General features: G+C 57.2%; 1 protein-coding gene across 1 annotated transcript; it reads right to left on the bottom strand.

Annotated features, from left to right (window-relative positions):
* Positions 1 to 3,370: 3,370 nt before the first annotated feature.
* PGC (progastricsin) lies at positions 3,371 to 11,083 on the bottom strand. The gene is made up of 9 exons (XM_063418580.1): positions 10,745 to 11,083; positions 8,926 to 9,079; positions 7,900 to 8,017; positions 6,376 to 6,494; positions 5,651 to 5,850; positions 5,397 to 5,519; positions 5,119 to 5,263; positions 3,783 to 3,881; positions 3,371 to 3,692 (listed from the first exon to the last, which is right to left on the bottom strand). Exons 1-9 carry the CDS (start codon positions 10,894 to 10,896, stop codon positions 3,540 to 3,542), a joined length of 1,263 nt encoding a protein of 420 aa, XP_063274650.1. The 5' UTR covers positions 10,897 to 11,083; the 3' UTR covers positions 3,371 to 3,539.
* Between the last annotated feature and the right edge of the window lie 2,462 nt (positions 11,084 to 13,545).

The following is a 13,545-nucleotide window of genomic DNA, read 5'->3' as shown; positions in this document are numbered from 1 at the left end:
CCTGCCCTGAAACGGGGAGGTTCCTGCCCAAAAACGCTTCTTTTCCTCCCCAGAAACGGGTCGGGAGAGGAGGGATGGGGCGGGAGGTGAAGGCAGCGCTGTGTTCGGGGTGTGCAGTCCCGTGAAGCAGGATGGTGCATCGCTTTTTATCGGGAACACCAGGGGTCATGGAGCTCCTTGTACCGGGATCCTGCATCCCCCTGTACCGGGATCCTGCATCCCCCTGTACCGGGATCCTGCATCCCCCTGTACCGGGATCCTGCATCCCCCTGTACCGGGATCCTGCAGCTCATTGTACCGGGATCCTGCATCCCTTTGGACCAGGATCCTGCATCCCTTTGGACCAGGATCCTGCGGCTCCTTGCACCAGGATCACACTGGGATCCTGCATCCCTTTGGACCGGGATCACACTGGGATCCTGCATCCCTCTGCACTGGGATCACACTGGGATCCTGCATCCCTTTGCACTGGGATCACACTGGGATCCTGCATCCCTCTGGACTGGGATCACACTGGGATCCTGCATCCCCTTGCACTGGGATCCTGCATCCCTCTGGACTGGGATCACACCTGGATCCTGCATCCCCTTGCACTGGGATCACTCGGGGATCCATCAGCTCCTTGCTCCAGGATTTCTCCTTGCAGCAGGATCCTACAGCTGGTTCCCATGGAGGGGAGCAATGGCCTCGAGGCTTGGAGGGCTTTGTTCCCTCTTTGGGGGCTCTCGGGCTCCGGGGTGTGCCAGGGAAGCTGTGCCAGGAGATTTGGGCTGAGAGGGATTGGGAACAGGGGCAGCAGCAGGAGGGGGCAGTGGGGACCCTACCTGGATAAAACCTGGGATTCAGAACCCAGCACAGCCTGTTCCCAAGCATTCCTACCTGGATAAAATCTGAGATTTGGAACACCAGGAGAGCCTGTTCCCAAGCATTCCCACCTGGATAAACCCTGGGATTCAGAACCCAGCACAGCCTGTGTGCTCTGCATTCCCAGAGGAAAACCAGACCCATCCCACCTCCACTGGACCCTTCTGCAGGATCCTCTCTGCTCCAACAGAACCACCCCTGTCCCTGCAGGAGGGCCTGACTGGGCTGATCCCAACACCCTGACCAGCAGGGCTCAGGCCGTGTTCTGACTCTGACAGCGTTTCCAGGATGTTTTTGTTACTTGGATTTATTTTGTACTACTGTATTTGTATTTTTAATATTCCTAGTAAAGAACTGTTACTCCTATCCCCATATCTTTGCCTGAAAGCCCTTTAACTGCAAAATTATAATAATTTGGAGGGAGAGAGAGGTTTACATTCTCCATTTCAAGAGAAGCACCAGCTTTCCCTGGCAGACACCCGTCATCCTCACCCCCAGATCCCTCATCCTCACCCCCAGACTCATCATCCTCACCCCCAGACCCTTCATCCTCACCCCCAGACCCTTCATCCACACCCCCAGACCCCTCATCCTCACCCCCACCTGCCCCCAGACCCACCTGAGCATCCCCTCCCCGAGCAGGAGGCACAGCAGGGCCAGTGCCAGCCCCCCCATGTCCCCGATGTCCCCAGCAGTGGCTCGGTGGCAGCTCGGGACGCGGCCAGACCCGTGCCCAGCTCCTTCCTCCTGCCCCGATCCCTGCTCCCACCCCGGGCTCTGTCACCACATCCCCGATTTCCCTCCTGCCCCGGCTCAGCGCCTCTGATCCCGAGACCAAACACAAGACCTCTGATAAAAACCAAAACGCGGTCATTATCACCCAGTTAAAGGCTTTTCCTCGCGCCTTCAGCCCCGGCTGGAGCTCTCCGGAAAACAAAAAACCACACACACCCTTTCCAGCAAATGGAAATTCCAGCTGCCGGTGTTCTGGGAATGGGCAGGAGCAGCGCTTCAGGTGTTCCAGGTGCCCGCGGACCTGCTGGCTGCTCCCGTCCGAGTTTTTGGGCATGGAACGATGCCTGGAATGTTCAGAAGGTCCCACGATTCCCTTGCTCCTCCATCGCACCCTGATGGATCTGCCTTGGCCTGGGCAGGTCCTGCAGGGAGCAAAGGGGACAGCAAAGGGCAGCAGGGACACGGCCAGCCTTGGCTTGTCCCCTCCTGCCACCACCACCCTGTTCCCGGAGGAGGAGGAGGAGGAGGAGAAGGAGGAGAAGGAGGAGAAGGAGGAGAAGGAGAAGGAGAAGGAGAAGGAGAAGGAGAAGGAGAAGGAGAAGGAGAAGGAGAAGGAGAAGGAGAAGGAGAAGGAGAAGGAGAAGGAGAAGGAGGAGGAGGAGAAGGAGAAGGAGAAGGAGAAGGAGAAGGAGAAGGAGAAGGAGAAGGAGAAGGAGAAGGAGAAGGAGAAGGAGAAGGAGAAGGAGAAGGAGAAGGAGAAGGAGAAGGAGAAGGAGAAGGAGAAGGAGAAGGAGAAGGAGAAGGAGAAGGAGAAGGAGAAGGAGAAGGAGAAGGAGAAGGAGAAGGAGAAGGAGAAGGAGAAGGAGAAGGAGAAGGAGAAGGAGAAGGAGAAGGAGGAGAAGAGAAGGAGGAAGAAGGGGAAATGCCCTTCCCTGCTGTCCGAGCCCACTTAATCTCGCTCTCAGCGCTCAGCCTGTGTCAATATTTTGACCCAGAGCTCGGAGCACTCTGTGTCCTTCCCTCGGGAAGTGACAGAGCCGTGAACGCATCTGAGAACGAGCCCCGGTGATAAAGAACTTCTGAGGAACCCCTCTGTGTCCCGGGAAGGAGCGGGGTCACCCACCCTGCCCCGGCCCAGGGTGTTCCTTGGGCCACACCACCCCCAATTCCCGATCCTCCAGTGCGGTTTTCCCAGGCTGAGCAGCCCCACTCCGCGGTTTAGGGGTCATTTGGGTGACTCACCTCACCTTTGACTCACCTCATTCCCGCTTGGATAAACCACAGGGCTTTGGCAGAGCTTTTCCAGCCGCAGGGAAAGTCAGGGGCGTCCCCCCCGAGCTTTCCCGAGGGTTGGAGGTGGGGACTGCCCATCCCTGGCGCTTTATCCCAGGGCCTGGAGCTCATCCCAGCACTCACCTTGCTGGAGAAGGGGACCGTGACAGAGCCCCCCAGGCTGCTCCCAACAAAGCCAGGAGCTCAGAGACCATTCGGGATTCAGGGTTTATTTGTTACAGGAGGCGGCGAGGATGAGGTGGCACAGAAATCCCAAGGGATGGGGACAGAAGGGAACAGGAAAGTCCCTGGGAATGCCGTGGCATTCCTGGGGCCAGGAGAACAGAAAGGTCCCTGGGAATGCTGTGGCACTCCAGGGGCTGGAAGAACAAAAATGTCCCTGGGAATGCTGTGGCACTCCAGGGACAGGAGAGCAAAAAGGTCCTTTGGAATGCTGTGACACTCCAGGACCAGGAGAACAGAAAGGTCCTTGGGAATGGAGTGGCACAGGAGGGCAGAAAATTCCCTGGGAATGTTGTGGCATTCCAGGGGCTGGAAGAACAGAAAAGTCCCTGGGGATGCTGCGGCACAGGAGAACACAGAAGTCCCTGGGAATGCTGTGCCATTCCATGGGCCAGGAGAGGGGCTGGAATTTCCTCCCCCCTCCTCTAGGCGGAGGGGGCGAAGCCCACGCGGTTGTTGGCCATGTCGAAGACGGTGTAGTATTCCCGCAGGAACACGTCCCCCAGGATCCAGAGGGGCTGCCCGTCCTGCGGGGGCAGGTAGGTGACCTCGATGCCCAGCGTGCAGTACCCATTGCTCTGCGGGGGGAATCCGGGGTCAGCGGGCACAGCGGGCACAGCGGGAACTCTGGGAATTCCCGGGGATTCCCGGGATGAGCCCACACGTACGTTCAGCACGTAGGCGGAGGGGGAGAGCGGGAGCTGAGCGCCGCCGATGCCCAGGGTGAGCGGGGGCAGGCTCTGGGTGTCATTGCAGTCCACGGCGTACTGTGGGGACACAGGGACAGGAGGGGTGGCAGGGACAGGGCAGAGGCCACCCCAGGCTGGGGTGACAAACTGCCAGCCCCTGGCAGTGCCACCACGGGCCAGGGTGACAAACACCACCACAGGCTGGGGTGACACACACTGCCAGCCCCTGGCAGTGCCACCATGGGCTGGGGTGACAAACACTGCCAGCCCCTGGCAGTGCCACCACGGGCTGGGGTGACAAACACCACCATGGGCTGGGGTGACAAACACTGCCAGCCCCTGGCAGAGCCACCGTGGGCTGGGGTGACAAACACCACCATGGGCTGGGGTGACAAACACTGCCAGCTCCTGGCAGAGCCACCGCGGGCTGGGGTGACAAACACTGCCAGCTCCTGGCAGAGCCACCGCGGGCTGGGGTGACAAACACCACCATGGGCTGGGGTGACAAACACTGCCAGCCCCTGGCAGAGCCACCGTGGGCTGGGGTGACAAACACCACCATGGGCTGGGGTGACAAACACTGCCAGCTCCTGGCAGAGCCACCGCGGGCTGGGGTGACAAACACTGCCAGCTCCTGGCAGAGCCACCATGGGCTGGGGTGACAAACACTGCCAGCCCCTGGCAGTGCTACCATGGGCCCGGGTGACAAACACTGCCAGCCCCTGGTGATGCCATCATGGGCTGGGGTGACAAACACTGCCAGCCCCTGGCGATGCCACACCAGGACATGGTTTGGGTTGGAAGGGACAGTAAAGCTCCCAGTGCCACCCCTGCCATGGGTAGGGACACCTTCCACTGTCCCAGGGTGCTCCAAGCTGGCCTGGGACACTCGCAGGGATCCAGGGGAGGCCACAGCTGCTCTGGGAAATCTATTCCAGGGCTTTCCCACCCTCACAGGGAGGAATTCCTTCCCTGTATCAAACTTGAATTTCCTCTCTTTCTGAACTCATCCCCCCTGGTCCTGCCACTCCAGGCCCTTGTCCCAAGTCCCTCTCTGGCTTCCCTGTAGCCCCTTCAGATCCTGGAATGGGCTGTGAGCAATTCCACACAATTCTCTCCTCCAGGCTGAACATCCCCGCCTTTCTCAGCCTGATGTCCCCTCATCCTTGTCCTGCAGGTGCCACAGGAGTTCTGTGGGACCCGGGCTCTGACTCCCACTGCTCCAGCCCCCAAAACCCCCCCACTCACCCCATAGCTGGTCTCCCATTTCCACACAGGCTCCCCACTGCTCTAGCCCCCCAAACCCCCCACTCACCCCGTAGCTGGTCTCCTGGGCTCCCAGGGCCTCCAGGATGCTCTCCAGGTACTCCTGGGGCACAGTCAGCAGGAATGTCCCCGTGTCCACGATGGCCTGGCAGCCCTGGCTGCACCAGCCGCTCTCTGACTGCCCCACGGCAAACCTGCCGGGAGGACGGGGACAAGGACACGGCTTGGGGCTCCTGCTGGCCCCTAAACCCAAAGCATCGAGCCTCAAGCCCTGCAAAGCTGCAGCTGAACCCAGGAGCCACGGGCAGAGCTGCAAACGCCACTCACTGCTCAAGTGCCACCTGCCAGTACAGCTCCTGTGTCACCGGCGCCCACGTCAGGTCCCCCTGGAAGAGCTGAGGGTCCACTCCCCCGAGGATGAGCTCTCCCCCGTACTCGTAGGTGGGCTGGCTGCAAAAAAACAGAGTCACAGCAGCAGATATCAGGAAATCTGGGTGATAAACACAGGATAGAGAGGGATAAATCCCCCAGGAACCCTCCTGGGCACACCAGGACGTGCAGAGCGCCCTGGAGGGTTTTACCGTGAGAAGTAAAAGCTGAAGATGGGCTCAGCGAGCTGGTCCTGGTCCAGCATCCCCTCCAGGGCCGTGGCCATCCCTCCCACTGCCAGGGAGGGGAAGGCCATGCCCAGGATCCCGTCGAAATCCGCGAAGTAAAAGGGCTGGGTGGGCTCGTCCTGGCTGAGCCCGAACTCCTGGTTTGTGACCGTGATGCTCTGGATCTGCAGGGCAAGGAGATCTCAGGTCAGACCTGAGGGGTGGCTGAAGGCACTGCAGGGTCACGGCCGGTGCCAACAGCACCAGGCAGAGGGGAAAATTGGGGGAAAAAAAACAGGAATTGGGTTAAAACCCAGCCAAAGGCCGGGTGGGTGACTGAGGGTGGCAATAAACATTTTATATCTGCCATGGGCTTGTCCAACACAGGGTGGGATCAGCCCTTACGCTGCTCCTGGGTCATTCCATGGGGACAGCCGGGCAGGGCACAGGGCAGGAGGGCAGGGCTGGCACGGGGAGCAGTGCAGGGTCACAGCTGGTGCCAACAGCACCAGGCAGAGGGGAAAAAACCAGGAATTGGGTTAAAACCCAGCCAAAGGCCGGGTGGGTGACTGAGGGTGGCAATAAATGCTTTGTATCTGCCCAGGGCTTGTCCAACACAGGGTGAGATCGGCCCTTAGGCTGCTCCTGGGTCATTCTGGGGACAGCTGGGCACAGGGCAGGAGGGCAGGGCTGGCACGGGCAGCACTCACCCGGAGCGTGTCGGAGCCCGGCACGATGGTGACAGCGCCGCTGCCGTAGGACACGGTGTGGGAGCCATCCCCGGGGGAGAAGGTGGCCGAGTCCCCGGGCTTGAACTTGGCGTGGTTGACTGGGGAGAGAGGAGAGGGAAAGGCCCTGGGTGTGGGCTGTGGTGGGATTTCACTGCTGGATTTTCCACTGGGATAATCCCAAGGAGCAGGTCCTGTGCTGCAGGGGGATTTCACTGCTGGATGTTCTACTGGGACTGCTTTGTAAACTAAACTCCATATTTCCAAATTATTGAAAAAAGAAAGGGCCTTTTCCAGGTGAAAATGTGTTGTCTACAAACCCATTTCACCTCCTAAAGTGGTTCATTATAGAAGTTAAAATTCTGCATTTAACCCCTGCAGGAATGACAGGATAGAGCAGGGTCACAGGAGCAGCTGGAGTCCAGCAGGAGTTTTGCTTTACAATGAAACCAGGCTGAGATTTCATCTGGCATCGTCATGTCCCCAACATGAGAGGAGAAGGACGTGGAAGAACAAGGACAAGATGTGGCTTTGGGCACCAGTGGGCATCTAAAGCTAAAGGCTACCCGTAACTCTAGACCCTAAAACTAAGTCTAAACCGAGAACCTAATAAAAACACTAACCTTAATCCTAATCCAAACCCTAACTCAAACCCCAACCCTAACCCTAACCCCCTAACCCTAACCCTGACCCTGATCCTAACCCAAAACACAAACCCCAACCCTATCCATGAATGCTAAACTTAACCCTAATCCTAAATCTAAACCACACCTTAACCCTAACCCAAACCCCAACTGTAACCTCAACCCTAACCCTAACTTTAACCCAATCCCAACCCTAATCCTAATCCTAATCCTAACCCTAACCCTAACCCTAACCCTAACCCTAACCCTAACCTTAACCCTAAAACCTAACCCTAACCCTTAATGCTAAACTTAACCCTAATCCTAAATCTAAACCACACCTTAACCCTAAACCGAACCCCAACTGTAACCTCAACCCTACCCCTGAATTTAACCCAATCCCAACCCTAATCCTAACCCTAACCCAAACCAAATCCCAGCCCTAATCCTAACCCCAACCCTGATTTTAACCCAATCCCAACCCTAATCCTAACCCTGACTTTAACCCAATCCCAGCCCTAATCCTAACCCAAACCCTGACTTTAACTCAATCCCAACCCTAATCCTAACCCAAACCCTGACTTTAACTCAATCCCAACCCTAATCCTAACCCTAACCCAAACCAAATCCCAGCCCTAATTCTAACCCAAACCCTGACTTTAACCCAATCCCAACCCTAATCCTAACCCTAACCCCAGCCTGACAGGGACCAGGACGTGGCTTTGGCACCCACTGCCCCCTCAACCCCTCTCGGCTTGGTCACTCTGGGATGCTCTGAATCGCCCCGAGCCCCGCAGTGCTGCCATAGCTGGCACTAATTAGCGAGCACTAATTACTCCCAGCAGCACTAACAGCTCCGCTCACAGCTCCCGGGGGTACTCACAGCAAGCAGGACTCTTGCAGTCCTTGGAGGGCACCCACAGGTTGGAGGAGCCGGTGTCGAAGAGCACCAAAAACTTTTGGGGGGGCTCCCCGATGCTGATCTCCCCAAAATAGGAGGACTGGAAAAAAAAACGGATTTTCCATCGGCCACGGGCTCAGGGACACACCAGGATCCCCCCTGGCAGCCCCATCTGAGCTCTCACCCTGCTTTACTACCCCCCAAAAAATGAAATATTCAATAATTGTTGTGGGTTTGTTTGGTAGGGAAAAGCCTCGCTCTTTGTGGCTGGGGCAAACTTCCTTGAGGTTCAAAAACAGGAGCTTAAAAGAGTGGGAAGAACAATTTAAGAGTGGGGGAAAAGCAAATTAAGAATGGGGAAAAAGCAATTTAAGAGTGGGGAAAAAAGGAAATTAAGAATGGGGAGGAAAAGCAGTTTAAGAGTGGGGAATAAAAGCAATTTAAGAGTGGGGGAAAATGCAATTTAAGAATGGGGAAAAAAGCAATTTAAGAGTGTGGAAAAAAGGAAATTAAGAATGGGGGGATAACAGTTTAAGAGTGGGGAATAAAAGCAATTTAAGAATGGGGAAAAAATGCAATTTAAGAATGGGGAAAAAGCAATTTAAGAGTGGGGAAAAGAGGAAATTAAGAATGGGGGGGAAAGCAATCCAAGAGTGGGGGGAAAAAGCAATTTAAGAGTGGGGAAAAAAAAACAAGTTAAGAATGGGGAAAAAAGCAATTTAAAAGTGGGGAAAAAATGCAATTTAAGAATGGGGAAAAAGCAATTTAAGAATGGGGAAAAAGCAATTTAAGAGTGGGGAAAAAAGCAAATTAAGAATGGGGGGAAAAGCAATTTAAGAGTGGGGAATAAAAGCAATTTAAAAGTGTGTGGGGGGGGGGGAAATGCAATTTAAGAATAGGGAAAAAAGCAATTTAAGAATGGGAAAAAGGCAAATTCTCGCTCCTGGAGGCTCGGGGTGTGGCAGCGGGGAGGGAGGAAGGGCAGGGGAGGAGGAGTGTGGCACTCACGTCCAGGTGGTTGGTTATGGGCTCCCTCACCACGGAGCCCTGCCTGGGCCGGTGTCCCTTCACCGAATCGTATTTAATGTGCTTCAGGAAATCATCCAGCACCCCGGCTGCCCTCATCCTGTCCCGGATGGACAGGCCCTTCCTCAGGCTGATCCTGCCCAGGGGGACACGGAACACGACAGGAGGCAGCAGGAAATGAGGAGATTTGGGCGTTTTCAAAGGTTCTGTTCTCTGGGCTCCTCTGAGCCACCACAGGAGCTCTGCAGCCCCAGGAGCTGCTCTCCCAATCCCAGGAATTGCTCTCCCAGTCCCAGGAATTGCTCTCCCAGTCCCAGGAATTGCTCTCCCAGTCCCAGGAATTGCTCTCCCAGTCCCAGGAATTGCTCTCCCAGTCCCAGGAATTGCTCTCCCAGTCCCAGGAGCTGCTCTCCCAGTCCCAGGAATTGCTTTCCCAGTCCCAGGAGCTGCTCTCCCAGTCCCAGGAATTGCTCTCCCAGTCCCAGGAGCTGCTCTCCACATCCCAGAAGCTCTCCCAGTCCCAGGAATTGCTCTCCCAGTCCCAGGAATTGCTCTCCCAGTCCCAGGAATTGCTCTCCCAGTCCCAGGAATTGCTCTCCCAATCCCAGGAATTGCTCTCCATGCCCAAGGATCTGCTCCACAGGTCCCAGGAAATGATCTACATGACCCAGGAACTCTGAAGATCCCCAGGAACTTTCCATGTCCCCAGATGTTGCTGTCTGTGCCCCAGGAGCTCCCCATGCCCCAGCAGCTGCTCTCTACATTCCAGAAGATCTCCAGGTCCCCAAGAGCTGCTCTCCATGCCCAAGAATCTGTTTCACAGGTCCCAGGAAATGATCTCCATGACCCAGGAGCTCTCCAGATCCCAGGAGCTGCTCCCCATGCCCCAAGAACTCTCTGTGCCCCAGGAGCTCCCCATGCCCCAGCAGCTGCTCTCCAGATCCCAGGAGCTCTCCAGGTCCCCAGGAGCTGCTCTGCATGCCCAAGGGTCTGCTCCAAAGGTCCCGGGAAATGATCTCCATGCCCCAGGAGCTGCTCCCCATGCCCCAGGAACTCTCCATGCCCCAGGAGCTGCTCTCCAGATCCCAGGAGTTCTCCATGCCCAGGAGCTGCTCCCCCATGCCCCAGGAGTTCTCCAGATCCCCAGGAGCTGCTCTCCATGCCCAGGAGTTCTCCATGCCCCAGGAGCTCCCTGTGCCCCAGGAGCTGCTCTCCACATCCCAGGAGTTCTCCATGCCCCAGCAGCTGCTCCCCCATGCCCCAGGATCTGCTCTCCATGCTGCAGGAGTTCTTCAGATCCCAGGACCTCTCCATGCCCCAGGAGCTCCCCATGCCCCAGGAGCTCCCCATGCCCTAGGAGCTGCTTTCCAGATCCCAGGAGCTCCCCATGCCCCAGGAGCTCCCCATGCCCCAGGATCTGCTCTCTATGCCGCAGGAGTTTTCCAGATCCCCAGGAGCTCTCCATGCCCAGGAGTTGCTCTCCATGTCCCCGGAGCTCCCCGTGCCCAGCGGTGCCCCGGGCTGTCCCTCCCCGGGCTGTCCCTGCCCGGGCTGTCTCTCCCCGGGCTGTCTCTCCCCGGGCTGTCACTCCCCGGGCTGTCGCTCCCCGGGCTGTCTCTCCCCGGGCTGTCCCTCTCGGTGCCCCGGGCTGTCCCTCCCCGGGCTGTCCCTCCCCGGGCTGTCCCTCTCGGTGCCCCGGGCTGTCACTCCCCGGGCTGTCCCTCCCGGTGCAGACCCCGCAGACCCCGCGCTCCCATCGGGCTCAGCATCCTCGGGCTCCCTTCTCCGCCCTCTCGCCCACCTCACCGCCCCCTGGGCCAGCTGCAGGCACGCCAGGACCACCGGGAGCCACTTCATGGTGCCGAGCACTCCTCGGGGACGCGGCGCGGCCCGGGCTCCCGCTTTTATCCCGGGAGCAGCGCCGGCTCTGATGTGCCGACCTCCGCTTTCCATTGGCACCTCTGTCACCTCTGTCACCTCCGGCAGCCTCAAGGGCCGCTTTGTGCTGCGGGCCACGAGGATTCTGCGGAACCGGCGGCGACATCAAAGGGGAGCGATGCGATAAGGGGGCAGCGCTTATCGGGGACGGGCACCCGCCGTCAGCGCGCCGGGCCGCGGCTGCGCTCGCCAAAAGCCACGCCAAGCTCGCCCCGGGACAAAGGGAGGCAGGGAAAGGCTCCTGGCCAGGCAGGGAAAGGCTCCTGGCCAGGCAGGGAAAGGCTCCTGGCCAGGCAGGGAAAGGCTTTTGTCTGCCCTGCTTCCGCCGAGAGAGCGGGGATGGAGAGGACAGACTGCCCGGGACACCGGCGAGGAGATGGAGCCCAGCAGGTTCCTTCTCTCGATTTTTCCAGGATGGTCCCCACGTTCCTTCTCTCGCTTTTTCCAGGATGGTCCCCAGGTTCCTTCTCTCTTTTCCTCCAAGGCAGTCCCCACCCTGGTTCCCAGGTTCCTTCTTTTCTTCCAAGGTGATCCCCAGGTTCCTTCTCTCTTTTCCTCCAAGGTGGTCTCCAGGTTCCTTCTCTCAGTTTTTCCAGGATGGAAAACTTCTTTCATTTCCTCCAAGGCAGTCCTCAACCTGGTTCCCAGGTTCCTTCTCTCTTTTTCTCCAGGGTGGTCCCCAGGTTCTTTCTCTTGGTTTTTCTGAGGTGGTTCCCAGGTTTCTTCTCTCTTTTCCTCCAGGTGATCCCACATTCCTTCTCTCATTTCCTCCAGGATGGTCCCCAGGTTTCTTCTCTCGCTTTTTCCAGGATGGTCCCCAGGTTCCTTCTTTCATTTCCTCCAAGGCAGTCCCCAGCCAGGTTCCCATCTTCCTTCTCCTGGTTTTTCCAATGCATTCTTCAGGCTCCTTCTCTCATTTCCTCCAAGGTGATCCCCACACTCCTTCTCTCTTTTCCTCCAGGGTGCTCCTCAGGTTCCTTCTCTTGGTTTTTCCAAGGCAGTCCCCAGGTTCCTTCTCTCTTTTCCTCCAAGGTGGTCTCCAGGTTCCTTCTCTCAGTTTTTCCAGAATGGAAAACTTCTTTCATTTCCTCCAAGGCAGTCCCCAACCTGGCTCCCAGGTTCCTTCTCCTGGTTTTTCCAAGGCAGTCCCCATGTTCCTTCTCTCTTTTCTTCCAAGGTGGTCTCCAGGTTCCTTCTCAGTTTTTCCAGGATGGTCCCCAGGTTCCTTCTTTCATTTCCTCCAAGGCAGTCCCCAGCCTGGTTCTCAGCTTCCTTCTCTTGCTTTTTCCAATGCATTCTTCAGGTTCCTTCTCTCATTTCCTCCAAGGTGATCCCCACATTCCTTCTCTCTTTTCCTCCAGGGTGCTCCCCAGGTTCCTTCTCTTGGTTTTTCCAAGGCAGTCCCCAGCCTGGTTCCCAGGTTCCTTCTCTCTTTTCCTCCAGGATAGTCCCCAGGTTTCTTCTCTCACTTTTTCCAGGATGGTCCCCAGGTTCCTTCTTTCATTTCCTCCAAGGCAGTCCCCACCCTGGTTCCCAGGTTCCTTCTCCTGGTTTTTCCAAGGCAGTGCCCCCGTTCCTTCTCTCATTTCCTCCAGGATGGTTCCCTCATTCCTTCTCTCTTTTCCTCCAGGGTGCTCCCCAGGTTCCTTCTCTTGGTTTTTCCAAGGCAGTCCCCAGGTTCCTTCCCTCATTTCCTCCAGGGTGGTTCCCTCGTTCCTTCTCTGCTTTTCCCCCCAGTGCTTTCCTGCCTCCTCCTCTTCCTCAGCATCCCAGACCTTCACTCCAGGCCTTGAGCTCATTTCCGTGTCCTTCCTATGGCGCACCCAGGATTGCCCTCGGGCTCGGGGCATTCCCTCTCCTTCGCTTTCAGTTTCCTCTCCTGTGCTGCTTTGGTGGCCCAGCTCCAGCTCAGGGAATTCCAGCTCAGGGAATTCCAGCTCAGGGAATTCCATCTCCCCACCGCCCTTCCCGGGATTCTGCAGTGGGTGAGCCCATGGAGCAGGGAAGGTTCTTCGGAGAGCTCACAGCCCCTTCCAGGACCTGGAGGGGCTGCAAGGACCTGGAGAGAGGTGTCCATCAGGAACTGGAGTGAGGAACAAGGGGGAACGGGTTCAGGCTGAAAGAGAGGAAATTTAGGGTTGACATTAGGAAGGAATTCTTCCCTGTGAGGGTGGGGAGGGGCTGGGATGGAATTCCCGGAGAAGCTGTGGCTGCCCCACCCCTGGAAGTGTCCCAGGCCAGGTTGGACGGGGCTTGGAGCAGTCTGGGGTCGTGGGAGGTGTCCCTGCCCATGGCAGGGGTGGAATGAGATGATTTTTCAGTTCCTTCCAACCCAGACCAGTCTGGGATTGCACGGCTCTGCCCCCGGAGCAGCTGTGTTTGTGAACCCACACACGCCCTCGGATCCCTCACGAGCTGCTTTTAGAGTTTTATTTCCAAAACAGAGGCCACAATCCACAGGGACAGCTTCCATCACGTCAAAATAAAGATTCCTCTTCTTCCTGTGAGCGAAAGATGGGTAAATAAACTGTAAATACCTGGTTGGGCTCCAGGTCAGGCATTTGAATTCCCAAATCAGGTGAGGATCAGCCCCTTCCTGATGATCAAAATCCAAAGGGGCTCTAAGGGAGCTGGAGAGGGATTTTGGACAAGGGGATGGAGAGA

This window comes from Prinia subflava, chromosome 23, assembly GCF_021018805.1.
Source record: "Prinia subflava isolate CZ2003 ecotype Zambia chromosome 23, Cam_Psub_1.2, whole genome shotgun sequence".
NCBI lineage: Eukaryota > Metazoa > Chordata > Aves > Passeriformes > Cisticolidae > Prinia > Prinia subflava.
Note: the sequence above shows the minus strand (reverse complement) of the source record. Positions and strands in the feature narration are given on the sequence as shown.